The sequence below is a fragment of the Procambarus clarkii genome, chromosome 52 (assembly GCF_040958095.1).
Source record: "Procambarus clarkii isolate CNS0578487 chromosome 52, FALCON_Pclarkii_2.0, whole genome shotgun sequence".
Lineage (NCBI taxonomy): Eukaryota > Metazoa > Arthropoda > Malacostraca > Decapoda > Cambaridae > Procambarus > Procambarus clarkii.
The window spans coordinates 27,946,970-27,967,125 of record NC_091201.1 but is presented as its reverse complement, the minus strand read 5'-3'; the positions used below and the strand labels follow the sequence as shown (position 1 = coordinate 27,967,125).

The window sequence follows — 20,156 nt, the reverse complement described above, 5'->3', positions numbered from 1 at the left end:
TAGGGGATTAAGCATTATCTTGGTCGGGGTGTCCTTCAAGCTGGCAACACTGGCGGCCTATAAACTCGTGGTTGGTTGGGTCTTTTAAACTCATTTCTAGAACAAAAATTTTAAATTATATAAAATTTCAATATAAACTTTTATTTATAGAATGAAAATATTTAACGGAAATTGGCTTTTAGATAATATTAAATTTTCTTTTTTTTTTTGTTAACTTACTTTTATTCAAAACACCATGAAACCTATTAAAGCGTAAATAAGTCAATTAGGGTACTAATTATATCAGAACACTTAGAAATTTACAAATATTATTAGATATCCAGACAGAGATATAGCATCCATCCAGGAACTATAAACTCTGTAATAGTTCCACTGAAAATACCTTTTGAGAAACATTCTGCAAGTATATAAGAAGTGAAAGAGGTTTCTAAACATTCAGATACTGTATAGCCGTTCATTGCGATGCTCAATGCTTCTCCTCATCAAAACACTCCACAGTAACAGCAACTAGTTATAGCGCCTTACTGCTGGTTGGATGAGTTCTTAGTACACCGCAATTTACACATATTAAGTAAAGACACAAGACTCGCTCGCCATGTCATCATTCCGGTTGCAGTCTGGTGATTCTGGGTTCAACAGTCGTGTAGACGCGCTTTTCAGCTCCTTGCAAACTGTGGCAGTGGACTTGGAGGCTCAGCCGAGGGTTACTACTGAAGAGGATGAAGGTAACGAGGACAGGGACAGAGATGTGTTTCGTAAACCTCTAGGCACAGCTGTTGGTTGGCGTGGACGGGGAGGAGGCCCCAGGGGCCGTGCTCCCAGAAACACCACTCCGGACTATGTAAAAAATCCACAAAAATGGACCCGATACAACATGAAGGATACACAGCTCCTCAGTGATAGGGAGAATAAGCAGGTAGGACTCGAGTTGTTTGATGAACTACGGACACGAAGAATCCAGGAAGATGAGAATAAGGAGGGCGAGTGTGGCGTTAGTGACGAAGGTGGTAGCGAGGCCCCAAAAATAGTGTTCAAGAAACCAACAAAATCAGCAGATGCTGACATAATTGATGATGAGGATGATGGTGACCAGCCAGAGAATTTAGCCAGTGCTTACTTTGGGGGGGCTAAGAAGTTGAGGATGCAGGAGTATGTTGTCGGAAAACCATCCCGTAAACGCAGTTTAAAGAAAAATGATAGTTCAAGTTTAGGAGAGGCAGTGAAGGAAAGTTCAAATAAGCAGATAAAACTTGGCCATCTTATGTTTGAAGATGAGGAGGTCTAGGACTTTAAATTTATGTTGCAATAACCCCATGTGCCGAAGGCAAAATTGGGGGACAGATGCTGCTAGCGCGTGATGTGTGTAGTGGGAAACAGTAATAAGTTTTTTCACACTTTCAGAAACCAGTCAAAACATTTTAATGTTATTTAGCATGACTGCCATAGACGAAGTCTTGACCTGCTTGGATTATTATGAGATTGGGTTGCATGTTATTGGGTAATTTTCATAATTAAATATGCAAACTCCTCTTGCAAAAAAAGAAAAATTTGTTCTGGTTTTGCTTAGGGAGGGGGACAGTATGATAATATCTCTGCCGAGACCAAATACTGAAACTGGAGACTTGTGGCTGTTTTAATACAATTATTTTTATTCTTTTCACCCAAATTATTTTGTGTAATATTGCTTCTTTAATGCTGCAGCTAGAATGATGTCATTTGATACAAATTAGCCCAGCAGGAGGATCCTCATAAAAGATCTTACCAACTCGATTTTTATAAAACATTGTATATGTCCACACACACACTCCTCTGTTCTGTGTCACATGCCATGGCTGGGTAAAGCTGGATGCTATTTTCCAGGCATATATGTATTTAGATTTAGATATATATTTGCAGTATTTTTTGTTGGCTTTTATAAAGCATACCAAATCATCAAGATATACTTTACTATGTTGGTGTGATATTGTACATAATTTTAAGTACCATAGAGAAATAAAGCAGAGAATGTTTGCAGTTTATTTAGAATGGGGGTAAACAGCAAATTATTTAAGTAGAATGGGATCTCCTGTACTACACAAAATGCTATTTGCAATATATATTTTCAGACTCGTGCATTATAATTGTTGAAATAATACACTTCAACTTGAGTCTTGACCTCTATACTGCTTTCATCAGCATTACATTATTTTACAGTGCTGCTAAGATATTCAATGAGAACAATACATCAGTTTCAATATAAATTAAGAAGCGAGATGCATCTCAAACTGGTGTCATTTCATGTCATTATAATGAATGGAAAAAAACATTAATTTCAGGTTTGGAGCCAATACAATTTAGTTGTCTATACATCTGTCTGCATATGTATATACTCTACTGTATAACCTTGCATAGTTAACTAAATTTTATGTAAATATATTTTCATATCCATGTTATTTATATCAAGAAGGTATCTTTATAATGCATTCAAGGTTCATATATTTCTTCGTGAATCCTTGATATTGGTGCTTTGTCCTTGTATTTATTGGCAAACTGCAGAAAATTGAAATTTGTGTATAATAATGGTTGAATATTGAAAATAAAATATTGAATATGTGTAATATATTTGATGTTATCCTTCAATTGAAACTTTCAAAGTATTTCATTGTTAAGGATATAATTCTAGTACAGTACAGTATTTCATATACTGTATAGATGCAATATTTCAAAATACAGCAAGTGGATAATTCAAAATTGAAGATGCCCTTCACAGAATAATAGTATTGTATTCAAAATGTCTGATCCTAAATCCTTGTCCTCACGTTCTTTTCTGCGTGCTATTCCATTTTAGTTTAGCTCATATATTTTGGACCCATCTATCCTGTGGGTGGTAGTAGAAAGGGTTACAGAGGCACATAATGGGCTCTGGGATTGAACCCCCAAAAATTAATTTAGCTATGCAATTTGCTGTCATGATGAGCTAGTTACAAGCACATAATACTGTATACAGTACAGTATATGTATGCAGTGTATATAAAACATTTTTTCTCATTAGGTTAGAATAGAATAAGTTTGTTTAAAAGAATAGTGATGTATAATGATAAAACTGTATATAAAACATTTTTTCTCATTAGGTTAGAATAGAATAAGTTTGTTTAAAAGAATAGTGATGTAGAATGATAAAACTACTGGCCATTTTTTAATTCTACTTGCATTAGAGATGATACTGTACTAGCATAAGTTCAGAACTTTCTCTTGGCACTCAATTCCAGATGGTCCGAGGGGTAGGTACCATTCCTTCCCTCTATTCTTGTTCTCGTATCCCTTCTAAGTGCTATATAGCCATACTGGCTTAACACTTTCTCCTGATAATTACTTTATTTTCGTCACATTAGGTAACCCCTGAAAGGATATTTATCGATGATTCCATGCATCAACGTCCCTGCAGCCCGGTCTCTGACCAGGCCTCCTGGTTATACTGTATCTTGAGGTTATCTTGAGATGATTTTGGGGCTTTGCGTCCCTGCAGTCCGGTCCTCGACCAGGCCTCCTTTTTGTTACACACCCTACAGGAAGCAGCCCGAAGCTGCTGTCTAACTCCTAGGTACCTATTTACTGCTAGGTGAACAGGCTTATCAGGGTGAAAGAAACTGCCCATTTGTTTCCTGCCTCCACCGTGAATCGAACCCGGAACCTCAGACTACGAATCCGAAGCGCTGTCCACTCTAGCTGTCAGACCCCTATATAGTACTATATAATTTTCCACTGCATTTTTATTTGCCAAAATTTGTGTTGTCCATGAAATATCCAGAGAAGGTTTTCACTTATTTCTTCAAAACTTTAAAGATTTGAGTATGATGGAGCAAGGAAAAGTTCCTATCTACCACCAGGGGGCTATATCGCCCCTGGTTTTATATTTTTTAACCATTTAATTAAATCTTTGAGTGGGGTGACCTTGAGCTATAACTTGAAAGCCAATACAATAAACATGGCTGTACAGGTACCTAAATTTCTTCACATGCACATCCCTGACAATGGGGAATAATCACATCACAGTAGTTGGTTAAAATTTAAATTTTGCCACCTTCGTGGTAGCAAAAACATGTTTCAGTAATATAAACTGTATGCCACACTGCTGTGGATGTAACATAAAATTCCCCCTGGGCCTCGAATACCCATTCTCTGACATGCGAGGTGGATGCTCTACCAACTGTACAATGTAACGGAACTTATCAGGAGAAAAGCCAAGCCATTATGACTATATAGCACTTGGTAGGGGTCAGGATAAGTATTTTGGATGGGACGGGGGGAAGGAATGGAGAGTGTATGGTTAGCCATAAGACGAGATGGCTCCTAAGGCAACTAACCACTGCCTATCTAACTTAATCTCAACTAACCTATCTCACCTAAGCACAGAAGGATTAGGAACACCATGCCCCATGTCATATAAACTATATGCCACAGTACTGTGGATGTAACACTTCATTCACTTTGGGCACTAGGTGCTTTAAACACCTGTCCTTTGATATATGAGGATGTTGCCTTGGGTACCTTCTCTTAAGATTAACCTATTGTACAGTCGGCTGAGCGTTCACCTCGCATGTCAGAGGATGGGTGTTCGAGGCACCTAGTGCCCAAGGTGAATTAAATGTTTCAGTAATGTTTAATTAACAGATGATTATCAATATTGATAAAATATTAAATCAACACTATTTTCAAAAATTTAGCAGTGGCTAAGAAGTGCAATCTGGTAGACTTCAGCCCTGGACAAAACCAGTTCTCTGGAAAATGGATGAATTGTCATCATCAATTTTTGGTAATATAAAATTGGCTGACTCTTCAATTTCACCCAATAATAAATGAAAATGCAGTTGAGTTAGCATGTGTAATCTATAAAATGAATAAGGTACAAGAAATACTATACTGCATAACTAAATACAGCATAGTACACTAGAAATACACATGGGGGTGGGGGAGGATCTCCAATATACAAGACTTCTTAAAATGATTCATTGACAGCTGCCAATGCTTTCTCAAGTCAGTTGTTTTGTGCCCCAACTCATAAGCAGTGTGGAATTTATTTTTTATTTTTTAATAAAAAGGACCCATAATCACGGTTGATAAAGAGGAAAATTGCAGGTGGAGGCACATCCGGGCCAAGGAGACAAGCCATAACACTTCACAAAAGTGAACATAAGGCAATCCTGGAAAGGAGAAGCATCGACACACAGGTTGCATGTGTGTGGAGTAAACCAGCTAACCATCAGCACCATTGTAAGGCCAGAATGTAAGATTGTGTGAAGGGTTCAGGATCAATAAGTTCAACTGTAACAACTAAGTAGTTCAGCATTATTTCTGTCATGGAAATGCTGGGGGATGGGTTGTATCCTCATCCTCCTCCAATAATTATCAAACCTAGTAAGCAAGGCAACTTCTGCATTCATGGTAGTGTTTATTCAACACTATTTATACTGTACAGTATTACAAAATATTTACTTTGCCAATTTTTGGTACCTTGGGAAACATAGCTTGCATGTAGGAAATATATACTTAGCATGCAAGATATGTGCTCTTTCTCTTGTGCGTTACTGCATGATGGGCTTCTAGACTAAAGTATTGTTTTGTTTTTCCTACTTGGGCAGATTTTGAGTAGGAAAGATGTACATCAGCAGCATTAGTCTGACTAAAGAAAGTGAGAAGATAAACTATATTTTTTTTTTTTAGCAACAACAAAGATGTTGCTAACAGGAAGTGTCTTCCTACCAGTAGCATGCACAGGTAAATATAGCCCTATAGCCTATTAAACATATATATATATATATATGGATGATGTTATGTACCAGTGGTTTACATAACAATGCACTGCAGGTATGCTGGTGGAAGAAGTGTATATTACCTTTGCTGTGGTACAGGATCTCATTTCCCAGTTTGTTTCCACAGAGGGTCAAATGGGGGGGAAAATGATGGCATTTTTTATTACTAGAAATGTAATAAAAATTGTAATAAAAAGACATTTTCTATCAGTGATTGCCATCGCAGAGCAGTCCATTCAGCCCCTCTGAAAGGGGCTGTTAGTGTGCAACATCCTAGATGTTGCTTGATAACATACTTTCCATCCTAGAAAGCACTAGTGTCTTTGAAAAGTATTATTGTTATGGCATCCCTTGTTTGAAAGGTCCTTTTTATCCAACCTCTAATTTTTCTTGTAGTTGTGACAGCTACCTGTACTTATTGTGTTCTTTAACGGTAAGGTCTTCTGACATGATTACTCCTAGATCCATTACATTACTTTTTGTTCTATACTGTAGTGTGATTTTATTGTTTTATATTTGGTTTCCAATTTTACATTTTCCTTTTTTTTCCATAGCACAGGAGCTGGAACTTATTTTCAGTAATCATCATTATCTTGTGGCCTATTGAAAGACCTGATTTACATCAGATTGAAGGTTTACCATATCCTCTATATTGTCTACTCGCATGAAAATCCAAGTGTCATCTGCAAATGCTGATACAGTACTATAGTTTGTATCCTTGTCTATGTCTGATATGAGGATGAAAAAATGTACTGGAGCAAGCACGGTACCTTGGGGGACACTGACAAACTTATTTCGTATTTCTATATAAGATGGACATTTAAATCATGACACCTTATGGAAAAATAAATAGAAGTGACAAAAAAAAAAAATGTAAACTTGCCTTGGAGTTAACCGCTGTCTTGATCCTTGAAGGACTTCAATTTTATGCATTACTCTTATCTTACCCTAAAATTACAGTACTTTTGAATATACAGGTAAGTGTTTGGTGAATTCCATTTTCACTGCCAGCTGCTGAGGCTTTACTGATTGACAATTTTTAGCTTTATGATCTTACCAAAAATGGATATTTTTGGCTTATTTCCTCTTTTCGTTTGCACCTTTTATGATCAGCTCTTTGTCATGCCTGAAGTATTTGTAAAATCTTGACTTTCACCGTTCGATACATAATTAATAGAAGTCAGGAGGTCACCTAATTGTTTTGTTTGTCATTTCTTCCTCCCTCTCTGTGTTCCTCACCCTCCTCCACCTCGTCAGTAACGGACTCGATAATCTCATTGTTAATCGACTAAATACTATAACCTAGATTATCATCATCATTTAACTATTCAGCAATATCCTGCCTTTCTAAATCCTCATCAGCTTGTCTGAATATACCATTGATGTCTTCCATAAATCCTTTAAAAGCTTAAATCTTCTTCCACCTCATTATCTGGAACTGTTAAGACGTTCTACAAATTCTTCAAAGTGGGCTCCTTAAACTCTCACTCCAAACTTTAGCAAAATTACATATGGCACCCTTTATTCAATAATTATTTACATTTTCAAGGTTTTTGTGCCCTGATATCCTGGCTGCCTTCATCTTCAAAAGGTAAAACTATAAACTTCATTTAGCATAACTTTGCTGTTGTTTTTTGTGGCACAGGTAACTACTTGATCCTACTATCACCCAAGGTTAAGGTGTCAATACTGGAGTAAGCAGGGGCATTATCCAGGAATAGCAAAGCCTGACCTTCACTTTGTTTCACTCAGTATACCTTTATTTATGAAACCAGCAAGACCAAGAAAGAAAAATCTGCTGTGTAAATTATACATACTTTTAACTAATATTTTACAGACTGGTAAAATTGTTTAAAAGCTCTTGGTTTACAGTACTGTATTAGCTTTCCTGATTGCATGCATAGCTGTGTGCATGTGGTGTCTATATTTGCACACACCTTTGCTGCCTTTATTAACTTTACTCCTGGATACAGTTGCCTTTCCTGAAAGCTAAAGTTTCCTCAGATAAACTCCTCCCATATAAACTAGTTTTGTCATTGATGTAAATTTGAATATTATATAAACTGCTTAAAAATTTGTAGGTCTTCATTATTAAATGTTTCAATGCCAGTAGGAAAACTAAATTTCTAACACTGAAAATCTGGACATTCTATAATAAGGTAGAATGTCCAATAAGTCCACATGAGTTAATTTTTGTGTGGCTAATATGTAACTTATCCAGATATTCCCACTTTTATTTATGGCAGGAGGGGGAGGGAGGGGCTATAGGGATTGGTCACACTTGAATGAATGTAATTCATTATTCCTAGTACTGTAGCAAACCAACAGTTACAGATCACGATGCAAATGACACAGAAATCCTAGCAAGGAATTCAATTCCAGGAGATGGGACAGGCATGAACGGCTTTTTTAGTACTGCACTGGAGGCTATGCCAATATAGCGAGGAACTCAGCAAAACTTGAATCCTGTATATACTAAAAATAAAGTACGATCAATGTTGGATTTCTGTCAATTTGGGATGAGAACAGTTAAATAACTTCAGGGCCATGAGAGCTGTAAGAGCCAATTACAATAACTGCCCCTGAGCTCATAACGTAATGAAAAACGTGTGTATTAAGGTAATCTAGAGTCCAAAACTTTACACAAAATTGCAATTGGCAAAATTATACTTTTGTAACATGTTTAAAGGATATATGTACTGATGAAGAGAAAAACTTATTTTGGTGAGTTTAATAATGAAACATTTACACCAGAATACTGTACTAGACAGCAAATAAATATACACAACCACCTTACCATATTTGTGAATCTTAATATATACTATCAGAACTTTCGTGTAAATAAAATACTATTTATATTAAACGTATGCACACAAATGCTAGACATCAGACCTCAAAGGATATGTGTAACAAGCTGGTGCCTCACTTGAGGTACCTTGAGTCAAGTCTGAGGTACCTGGTGCCTCACCTGAGGAACTGTACCTCATCTGAGAAATCTCAATCCTCATTATGAATTTTGTACCTCATCTGAAGGACCTTGTACCTCACCTGAAGGACTAGATTGTAAATGGAATGTCGAGTGAGAACAAGTAATTAATGATCATGAAGCCGTGTGTTGCAAGCCTTGGATGACATCTGAATGTCCATGTGTAGTGTTGTACTCGTGTTGATAAATTACATTATAAAAGACAACTAAGATGTTTATACATAAGACTCCTACAGCTTTAGAGCATCCATGGCATTAGAAGGAAAACATCAAGTAAATAACATTCATAACTATGCTAAAAATGTAATTGATGAACTTCAAGGTAATTCCAGTATTATCTTCAATTCTCATATAAAAATTAATGCTACTAGTTCATCAACTATTTCTAACTTCATTTACTTTTACACTATGAGTCCCATCATAACTGGGACAATTTCAGTTACATGCCATTTACACCAGAGAGCACGTGTCGCTAAATATTACAATGACTGGGGAAGTAGGTTTTGGTAGGAAGGATGAGCGAGCATCTTACACTCTTGAGACCAATTATTACAAAAACATCCAGCTATAATTTAGCTTTCAGTACATAAACATCTTTTATCTAGCTTCCTATATTATAATATTTTTTGGTATCACTGAATCTACTAATTCACAAGCAATGCTAGTTCTCAAAATGTAGCATGGACAAGGCAGCCTTGGAAACAATCAATTGCATCCAACAAAAATATAAACATGGAAGACAAAATCAAATTATTCTATTCTTGAACGTAAAGGAGGTGAAGCATGGATAGAATGTTTACTTATACATTTTTTAAACATTGCTCAAGACGTGGCAGAATGAACGGAGCTGTGTTATATGCCAATACAGAATTATTATTAATCTTCGTACAGTATTTATTTGCGAGTGAGAAACACAAAATTCTTCTTAAGGAGTTACTAAATACAGGTACTAATCTATCTACATTTTACCACTCGGCATCCCTGAAATGTAGAGGAGCCGCTAGCTATCACGCGCATGCGTGTATATCATGGACATTACTAGGTAATATATGCACAGCAAAGCAATTAATACAAGAAACAGTGCTCAAGTTGACTTAAATTTTACCTATAAAAATGTAGTAACCTTCCAGGTTATCTTGAGATGATTTCGGGGCTATAGTGTCCCCGCGGCCCGGTCCTCGACCAGGCCTCCAAACACAATGTGTGTAAACATGTAACTAATTAGTTTACAAAACAAAAAAAACAATTGCAATGGCTTAATTATTATTTTTTATATAACCTGCAACAAATCTTAAAACCACTCGCCTCAAGTTTTGAACTGTGACAAGAGTTGCACAATTTGAAAATGATGAAAGAGTACATGCTGTACATATACAAACAGTACTTCTTAATTATATATTACTTTGCAATAACAAATGTATTTTAACCTCGACTTGCCAACACTCGTGAGAGAAAGATGAGATGCACAGACCCTGCCAAGCCAAAGATAATTTTTCTCACATCATTTGTCAGTTTAAGCAATGATGCTCAACCTGTCCAAGCCACATTCTAATACCTTTATTTAATATTTCTAAACTTGCTCAAAAAACTTTGATGTACAGTATTATTATTCTGCTAAAAATTAATGAATGTAGTTCTTACAATTATGACAGTTAAAGTAATGAGATCTAGAACTATTATGAAATTAAGTCATGTAATTAAACTGACAAATAAAAAACTGTTCAGTATTAGCACTTCAAGAAGTTGAAATTAGGACCCAAAATTTATTGTTTCCTAGTTAACAAAATAATTAAAATGAAAATGACTGGAACTAAGTTATGAAGACTGTTACTTGTCTTTAGATACTTCAGTATATTAAATTCATATATCTAAGTGGAACTTTATAAAGTCTTTAAATTTAAACTTTGAAAAGGCATCCATTTAAGACAAATAACCGAAATATAATGAACCAAGAAGAGTCTCAGCAACACCCTTCATAAAATTTGACAATACTGCATTGCAACATGGCCAAACATAATGAATGTATCTAGAAGTGCGTGGAGTTCATGCTTGTTCAGTCATTATATTTGTCACTTAAATAAATCACTTTCCTGATCCTACAAATTACATAAAGCAGCTCATTTTATTACAGTGCATAATGGAAATATACAAGAGGCATTGTGGACGGCAGCATTGTTTCTCCTAAGACACAGTAGAGGCACTAGTTGTGCTTTGTGCGTGACATCCCCACCACTTGCAAACCTGAATACAGTACCATTACTACAAGGCTAATTTGACATTTTTAGAAAACAGAAAAAAATACCCAGGCTGCTCTTATGGTTTAAAACTGGCGATGGTCACTTTCATCACTTGAACACTATATATATATGTATATATATATATGAATCCTCCAACTTTTAGGTATTTACATAGACAGTACTTAATCATGATTATATATACTCAAGAACAATTTTAACATTGGTACATATACATAGTTAATGTGTCAGACTTTTTAACCGAGTAGTTATCAGTAGAGAAAAACATGCCAGCAGTCTCATATTTCAGTATCAATATGCTTTTGCTAAATTGTAACAGAACTGTCATTTAATAGCACGACATCAATCAGCATGAAAAAATTTGTTGCACTCTACAAATATTGAAAAAATATACATTATAAACATTTTTTGTAAGTGTAACATTGGTATTTGTGATCCAAGTACATATTTCAGACTGATATGAATGAGTTGATTGTTGAAAGCACTTCAGCTCATAGATTTAACTAAAGACATATTGTTAGATTGTATCGACAACTTCAGATATGTACATATACTCCAAGGAAATCTTTGTTACCTCACAGGTTTCATTCATGTGTGTGTTTATAGTGACTGTACACAGATAACCATTCTACATGTATCTAATATCTATAATATTTTTCATTTCAATGTCCTGAGATATAAATACAATACAGTTCATATGCACAAAACTTTATGATACAGTCTTAAGCGTAGTTCCAGTTTATATTAATATATTTTCAATCTAAGTTTAATTTAACTCATACTTCACTCACTTCTGGCTCAGTTCTTTTAAGATTTATACTTGAAGAAATTTGGTCATTATATTTTTCTATTCTACTTTCACCATTTTCAAGGGCAATTATTGTGCTCTTTGCAGCATCACCTGCCAGAGATATCGTGGGTATTTCCAAGCGTAATTTATCTCTTGTATGTCTCAGCTGACCGAGGCCAGTATTTGAAGGAGACGACTGTTCACTCTCCTCAATTACTGGATAATTTGGGAGTGTGTGGCTAGCGTCACTGACTGAGGTGCTGCCATCATCACCTGAACTATTTTGTCTTGTTTGTTCATCACTATACACCAACTCACTCTCAACACTCACATTGTCTACTAATTTACTTGACAAAGCTTCTGAGAGTCCAGACGTTTGGGGAGGCCCACTAAATATTATATCCAGATCAGCAGAATGACTGCCGGGGAAAAAGTCAGAGGCAGAGAATGATGAACTGGTGAATGTGAAGGGTGAGCCAGATGAGCGTATATAGAATTCTCCATTGTCCACAAGAAATCCTGGAAACAAGATAAATTTATTATTTTCCCGCCATATTAACACCGTGTTATTTTTCAGCAAATTATAATTCTGAACACTTTTCTATTTGTTGCACACCTGCCACAACAAGTCTTGCATCCAGTAAAGATAATAAAAACACCAATGACTACTGTGAGTTTCCATTCGACATATAATGCATTTCTGTGCATTCAAATTTATTACTGCAGTATATTTCCAAGTTAAAACAAATTGATGAGGCTTTCATATATGACTATGGCTACCTACCAAGGAATTATATTTTTTTTTAATATACTCTCACTTTTGGTTGGTCATATCCTCATCTAAAAAGGCTCCTGTTAAGAAATAACAATTGTATGGTGGCAGATCAATCTGTTAACAAATATTATTCTGGTGTGTAACAGCCTTTCTCTAATTAGATGCTTATGTTTAGATTAGTTAGGATAACATTAAGTTATTTTAGTTTTTACTTTTTTTTTTTTTTTTAGATCAGGCTCAAATTAATATAACTTAAGTAACAATGTTTAAGAGTGAAACAGATCATTCGGCTAATAAATCTGTAGATAAAATATTCAGCGTTAATTTTGGCAAAATAAAACTAGCATCTAAAGTGTTGCAAAAAGCTTAAACAAAAATTTATCAAACTTTTGAATGATATAACATTAGTTTTTACATGTGTAAATTTGGAAGATATCTGAAAGGAAAAATAGGCTTAAACATTTTGGATATGTCAGGCATACAAAGCAGTCAGTTCTAGATTTTCATAAGGCCAATTACGAGAGATTAGGGCAGGGACTGATGTGCGTGTTGATTGGGCAACCTTAAACACTAATGAGGAACAATTCCAGGTAAGTCACATGGAAAATTATAATCCAAAGCTTTAAGTAGGATATCTTTTAAGGTGTTTTAAACAGTTTTGCAGTCCAATCTGGCTGCACGATACTCACCTAGTTGTGCTTGCAGGGGTTGAGCTCTGGCTCTTTGGTCCCGCCTCTCAACTGTCGATCAACTGGTGTACAGATTCCCGAGCCTACTGGGTTCTATCATATCTACATTTGAAACTGTGTATGAAGTCTGCCTCCACCACATCACTACCTAATGCATTCCATCTGTTTACTGCTATGACACTGAAAAAGTTCTTTCTATCGTCCCTGTGGCTCATTTGGGTACTCGGTTTCCACTTGTGTCTTCCCTTGTTCACGTACCACCCATGTTAGACAATTTATCTTTATCTACCCTGTCGATTTCTCTTAGAATTTTGTAGGTAGTTATTATGTCTCCCTGAGCTCTCCTGTCTTCCAGTGACGTGAGGTCCATTTCACGCAGCCTTTCCTCGTAACTCATGCCTCTTAGTTCTGGGATTAGCCTAGTGGCATACCTCTGAACTTTTTCCATCTTAGTCCTGTAATAACCTAAGTGTAGTTACAGGATGAGAGCTACGCTCGTGGTGTCCCGTCTTCCCAGCACTCTTTGTCATATAACGTTTTGAAACTATTAACGGTCTTGGCCTTCACCACCTTCTCACTTAACTTATTCCAACCGTCTACCACTCTGTTTGCAAAAGTTAATTTTCTTATATTTCTTCAGCATCTTTGTTTAGTTAGTTTAAATCTATGACCTCTTGTTCTTGAAGTTCCAGATCTTGGGAATCTTTCCTATCAATTTTGTTAATTCCTGTTACTATTTTGTAAGTAGTGATCGTATCACCTCTTTTTTTTTTCTGTCTTCTAGTTACAGGCATATTTAATGCCTGTAACCTCTCCTCGTAGCTCTTGCCCTTCAGTTCTGGGAGCCACTTGGTAGCATGTCTTTGCACCTTTTCTAGTTTGTTGATGTGTTTCTTAAGATATGGGCACCATACAACTACTGCATATTCTAGCTTTGGCCTAACAAAAGTCGTGATACACAGCTTGTCCAACACCCAGACATACTTGAAGGAACCCTTGCCCATCTCTGTAGACTCTTTCTACAAACTTTTCGATGGTTCGCTTGTCAATGTCACTGTTGTCACTGTGCGTGACAAGGTACAGGCTCCATGCTGGGGCTACATACTCCAGGATTGGTTTTATATATGTGGTACACAAGGTTCTGAATGATTCCTTACACAGGTTCTTGAAGGTATTTCTGATGTTAGCCAGCCTCACATACGTCGCAGATGTTATCCTTTTTATGTGGGCTTCAGGAGACAGGTTTGTTATGATATCAACCCCTAGATCTTTCTCTCTGTCCATTTCATGAAGGAATAGAAAGATCTCCAATTTGGTATCCTATGTCTGGCCTCCTGTTTCCACCTGCCTGGTTTCATTACCTTGCATTCACTTGGGTTGAACTTTAGTAGCCATTTGCTTGGACCATTCATTCAGTTTGTCGAGGTTATCTTGTTGCCTCATACTATCTTCCTCAGTCTTCCTCATCATAATTTTTGCATCATCAGCAAACAATGAGAGGAACGAGTCTATACCCTTTGGGAGATCATTTACATATTTCAGAAACTGTATAGGTCCAAGGACTGAACCCTGTGGGACTCCACTGGTAACACCTAGCCAATCTGAGACTTCGCCCCTCACAGTGACTCGCTGTCTTCTGTTGCTTAGGTACTCCCTTATCCAATAGAGTACCTTCCCTTCCACTCCTGCTTGCATCTCCAGCTTGTGCACTAGTCTCTTGTGTGGTACTGTATCAAAGGCTTTCTGGCAATCCAAAAATACGCAGTCTACACACCCTCCTCTCTCTCTTGCTTCATTTTTGTTGCCTGGTCATAGAATTCAATTAATCCTGTGAGGCATGACTTGCCATCCCTGAACCCATATTGATGCTGTGTTACAAAGTTCTTTTGCTTCAGATGTTCCACTAGCTTTTTTCGCACAATCTTCTCCATCAACTTTCATGGTATGCAAGTTAGGCCTGTAGTTCAGTGCCTGGCCTGTAGTTGTGGACTGTAAACTTTGTGAGCTTCCTAGGTGGCTTGTGGGCCACTCAGCAATTCCAAAATATATTTACAATCATTTAAAAATTTTCAACTTATATGTTCGGATATACTGGTAATAATAAATTTGATGTAAATATTTGTTGCAAATGAATTGTCAATAGAATACACACAAAAAAAAAATGTATACTGTATATTTTACTGTATAATACATTTTGGTCTTTTCTCCACATTAAAGAACATAAACCTAGCATGCTCAGCAGGTCCAACTTACCAATGCTTAAAATGTTTATAATCATGTCATGTTTTCTCAGTTATTTCTTGTAATAACTATAAATTTGGGGTCAAAATTATTGCAAATAAGATGTCAGTTCTTTAGAGAACTGTAGACTTTTTTTTTAATAATAGATTATGCATAACACTAATAAATATACAATGTTCATGAATAAGAATCGAATGACATGTTTCAGCATCATCAGAATGTTTAGTGTCAAAATGCTGATGATGCACCATCAAAACAGAAAAGTGGTAATAGTCCCCCCATAAGTTAGAGCCCCGCTCCTGTGCTAGGTAAGTCCACTACGGGCTCACCTTAGCCCGTGCTACTTGGAACGTTTTGTTCGGAGTAGCTGAAGCTAAAACAACAACGTTAGCAGTCATCTATAGTAATGGTGTTAGCAAGTGAACTGACACTAAATTATTGTCCCAAGACTCTTGGACGATGACAAACACCAGGTGACCTTACACTGGATTACTACATACTGTACTGTAAATCAATTTTTCAACACACAAAGCATATATTGCAAATCATTTAAAGATACAGCATTATAAAGGAAAGTTGGGATAATAGGAATGTTTGTATTGTACTGATGAAACTTTATAAGTAAAGTGAAATAAATACCTGGCTGACCACATGCACTGAGGTGCTAATCTCTTGGTTTTGGTAAAACTTTAGCAACTAACATTGTGATTTTGATTAGCAACTTAAAAGATAATTTATCTCCAGACTTTGTTGTCGAATATCCCAAAAAGATACTACAAGTAGCTTTTATTCCACTCAATTTGTTTAACACTATTTACTGGGTACAAATACAAACTACAGTACTAACCTTCAGCACCATCATCATAGGTAACAGACCCCAGGCTATATATAGGAGGTGGGGGTGCAGGTCGACTGGGTTTGCGGTATACGTAATCTTCCATGTCACCACTGTCATCCCCAATAAATTCATCAGCTCCAAGCTCCCAATCTGATTTAAAACAAAGATATTTTGTAATTACTGTATATATAACAGTACTGTATGTAAATTTATCAAATTACCTTTTAAAAAAATTACATTAAAATAAATAAGATTAGTGCTAATATAGCAAGAAAAGAATTCTTAAAGATAAAAATAATGTATTATGGTTGAAATGTTCTAACTTTCCAGGGTAAAGAAACACATGTAATAAAGCTGATCGAGATGTCACACTTCAATAACAAGAAGTGCTGCAGCAAAGTGTGTAGATGGCAAAAGAATGGCAGATGACATTATCCTACGACAGACTTGCCAAACTAACCACGCCAGGGTCTTACTTTCTATTCAATCAATATACTGTGCAGTGGTCATATCATTTGAACAAAACCCAGTCCATCAGTAACATGGATGATACAGAGATATTCTGAATTAGATAATAACAAATTGGTATTTCCAATGCCCACAAAAATTTGGATTTCTGTATTAAAATTAAAGATATCAGTACTTCATTGTGTTGGGGAACAGGTAGTGTGTTTTCACACATATTAGGCTTATATCAAGCCCCCCCCCCCAGGTTGAAATACTGACCCCCGCAACAAGCTGGATAATTCCTGGGTACCTACCTACCTATTGCCAGGTGAACAGGTGCATCAAGTGATAGGAAATATGCCCAACCATTTCTATCCCATCTGGGATTCAAACCTGGAATTCTCAATTGAGAGTCGAGAATGAACCCAACTGTACTACCGGGACCCCTCTGGTAGTAAAAATGTACATTTTCCACTATTTTTCACAAAATGCTGAAATACAGAATAACAGATGTAGCAGAAAACTGGATACACAAGAAGATCAATAGCCAATCTATGTTTGAAAACCATAAATGAGCTCTACAGGCTTACTGTCCCCAACAAGGGGTATAAAAACAGTATTTATAAAATTATAAGTACTGTATCTCTCTAAATGATAAATAACCACCATCTTTTTTTCCAGAGATTTGTATTAAAACAAATATTTTTTGTTCTAGATATTTTAACGGAAACTTTTTGTTTAATGGCATTCACATTTTGCTGGAGACTTCCTACAATAATAGTGGATATGTTTGGCGAGATATGATGCACAGCCATGAGAACTTATGGCATATTAGGGTTATATCGAGGTCCCCGCCCTCCCCAAGATTGAATTACTGACTCCACAACAAGCTGACTAACTCCTAGGTACCTACTTACTGCACATAAGTAGGTAGGTCACTGTAGGTATGTAGATACCCACATACCTAGAATGACGATACTATATGTTTGTATAATGTACCATGGCAGCAATGTGCTGTAAACATGAACATTTCTTCCCCTTTCTATTCTATACCAACAATATCAAAACACAAAGCAGAAAATTAAGTCCACAGAGAGCTTAACAGAGATATTAGTGGCTATATAACCTTCACGTAGTGCAGTCACAATTATATATTTAAGCAGCCTCACTACGTAAACGAAAGTTTGTCATCATAGACTAATATCTATATGTAGCATCATTCTACAAAGCTATTAAAGAGAACATGCAATGAGAACATTCATCTTCTAGTATTCATTTAACTATCATTAAAAACAAGCAGTACTGTATACATTACAGTATTATATATAAATTTGCCAGAGTTTTGTCATGCCTTCCACAATAGTAACCGAGTGTTTTAAAAATAATACGTGTGAAAAAACTTGTGCTTAAAACTTGTAACAATAATTTATTCTCTGAATTAATTAAAGAATAACAAAATAAAAAAGGTACAATCTTAACAAATCTTAATGCTTTGAATATAACATGTCTGGCTTAGCAAAGTATCAATGTCTTGTGTTGAAAATTATAAACATTTGCTATAAAAGGTTATAATGGCCAGTATGCAACTTCTTGGACTTACTCCACAACTGATGAATATATATATAGCACAAGTATTAACTCTTTACACTAGCATTCAAAGACAAGACTGATCCTTCGTAATTAACTGAAAATGTACATTATGAGTACAGTGCCATACAAGAAAGGCATGATGTGAACAGGAAGGCTCACTGTTGCTATACGAATGTAACCAGTTAAGTCCTACCTTGTCTGCTGGAGGTTTCTGTTATGGAAAAGAAAGCTGTTATGGTAATGAAGTACAAGACTGTGTATAAACATACAGTACTGTACAGGTAGCCCGAGATTTGCGTGGTGATGGAATATGTAGATTCAGTGTTACGCTGGTAAGAGCTTTTATACCAAGTTTCCAAGTGTGTGCAGATAAATTTATGAGGTAATGCAGGTGATGAATGTGAAGAATGGATTAACATGATTTATTGTGGGTATTCTGAGCTAATTTTGGGGGTTTACCTCATTCCTAGCAATAAGTCGGCTATAAACACTACGTATTTGTGTTTTACAAACGTTTTGAATTATATTTATGCTTTCTTGCATATCCCAAACATTCTGAATTTCATTATGTAGTGAATTTGTGACTGAAAAGTGGATGGAGCATTAAATATTATTGCTAAAATAGGCATTTTGTTGAATAATCATGATTTTTCCATTATACCATTAAGTTTGACTTGCATGGTTTTGGCAGGAACATATCCCTCTGTGCAAATCAAGGGGCACCTGTACCATGAACAGCAGACATCTTCATCTTACAGTGCCCTGTTGGCACACATCCTAAGACTATATTATAATTAAATAAAAGCAACCATAAACACTTTTTTTGGGCCTGTAATAGAGCTGTTGTTGTAAATATCAATACATGCTAATAGGCAAATTAGCTTTGTTATTAAATTATGGTTTATTTCTTCACTATTGTTCATAGTGAAACCTCAACTGTCCTCCTCTCCTCATGTCACCTTTTACTATATTTTTCATTTAGCTTTCCACTTTATAAATACTTGCCAAGACAATACTCATTCCTTGCATCCCTGAGTTTAATTATAAGTAGCTGATAACACTTTTGTACAACACAACGATAAGAGGATACAGTACTTTATTTAGGGAGGGCTGCAAATGGACAAGGCTCGTAGATATGTCTGAAGTAGTGAAACAGCTGAAAGTAATGCATATAAGCGTATGTATCTAGTATGACAATGGCAGCTTGAATACAATGATGAAGGAAGTGGCAATAGGTCTTTCGGATGGATTTTGAGCTTTCACTATGTACAATTTAAAACGACATAAACAAAACTTTCCATAATCTTTGTTAATATTAAGTCTAGATGAAGATACAACAGAATTTGTTTGCATTACTGTTATCATCATTCTCATTACAGTACACAACTTTCTGCTCTGATGAGCAGACATTCCCTTAACAAAAAAATTTTTGTATTTAACTTTGCATGGAAAAATTAAGCGGGAGAAAACTATAAGGGTACCAGATTTCCATAAAGCAAATTATGGGAGATTGAGAAATTTCTTGGGAAGGGTATAGTAGGCAGATCTGAAAATGGAGGGTGGGCTGTTCTTGGGACATGATGCGTGTCTGAAGGGAGGAAACATGTTGGTGGATTTTCATGTTGGTTCCGCTTATAACTCATTTAAACCAATTTTTACTTGTTATACGGTGTAAACTGATTAGATCAAAAGATAATGCCCCAAAATGAATGACCAATGCACTAAAGCATCGTGTCAAAAATAAGAAAGTTACATA

General features: G+C 36.0%; 2 protein-coding genes across 4 annotated transcripts in view; one reads left to right on the top strand and one right to left on the bottom strand.

Moving 5' to 3' along the window:
* The first annotated feature begins 461 nt into the window (after window positions 1-461).
* LOC123763568 (U5 small nuclear ribonucleoprotein TSSC4) lies at window positions 462-2,592 on the top strand. Its single transcript, XM_045750727.2, has one exon. The coding sequence runs from the start codon at window positions 596-598 to the stop codon at window positions 1,283-1,285; it is 690 nt and encodes a 229-aa protein (XP_045606683.1). The 5' UTR covers window positions 462-595; the 3' UTR covers window positions 1,286-2,592.
* A 5,913-nt stretch (window positions 2,593-8,505) lies between these two features.
* Window positions 8,506-20,156, bottom strand: part of LOC123763567 (uncharacterized) — a 243,524-nt gene continuing 231,873 nt past the window's right edge. For all 3 annotated transcript variants that reach the window (XM_045750725.2, XM_069304540.1, XM_045750726.2), the window contains 2 exons: window positions 16,373-16,513; window positions 8,506-12,339 (listed from right to left, as the gene is read on the bottom strand). In XM_045750725.2, the coding sequence (XP_045606681.2) occupies window positions 11,807-12,339; window positions 16,373-16,513 (674 nt within the window). In that variant the 3' untranslated portion in view covers window positions 8,506-11,806. The remainder of the gene's footprint in view (window positions 12,340-16,372; window positions 16,514-20,156) is intronic.

Excerpts from the sequence above, each read along its gene's own strand:
- LOC123763568 (XM_045750727.2), top strand. The coding sequence starts at position 596 with ATGTCATCATTCCGGTTGCAGTCTGGTGATTCTGGGTTCAACAGTCGT.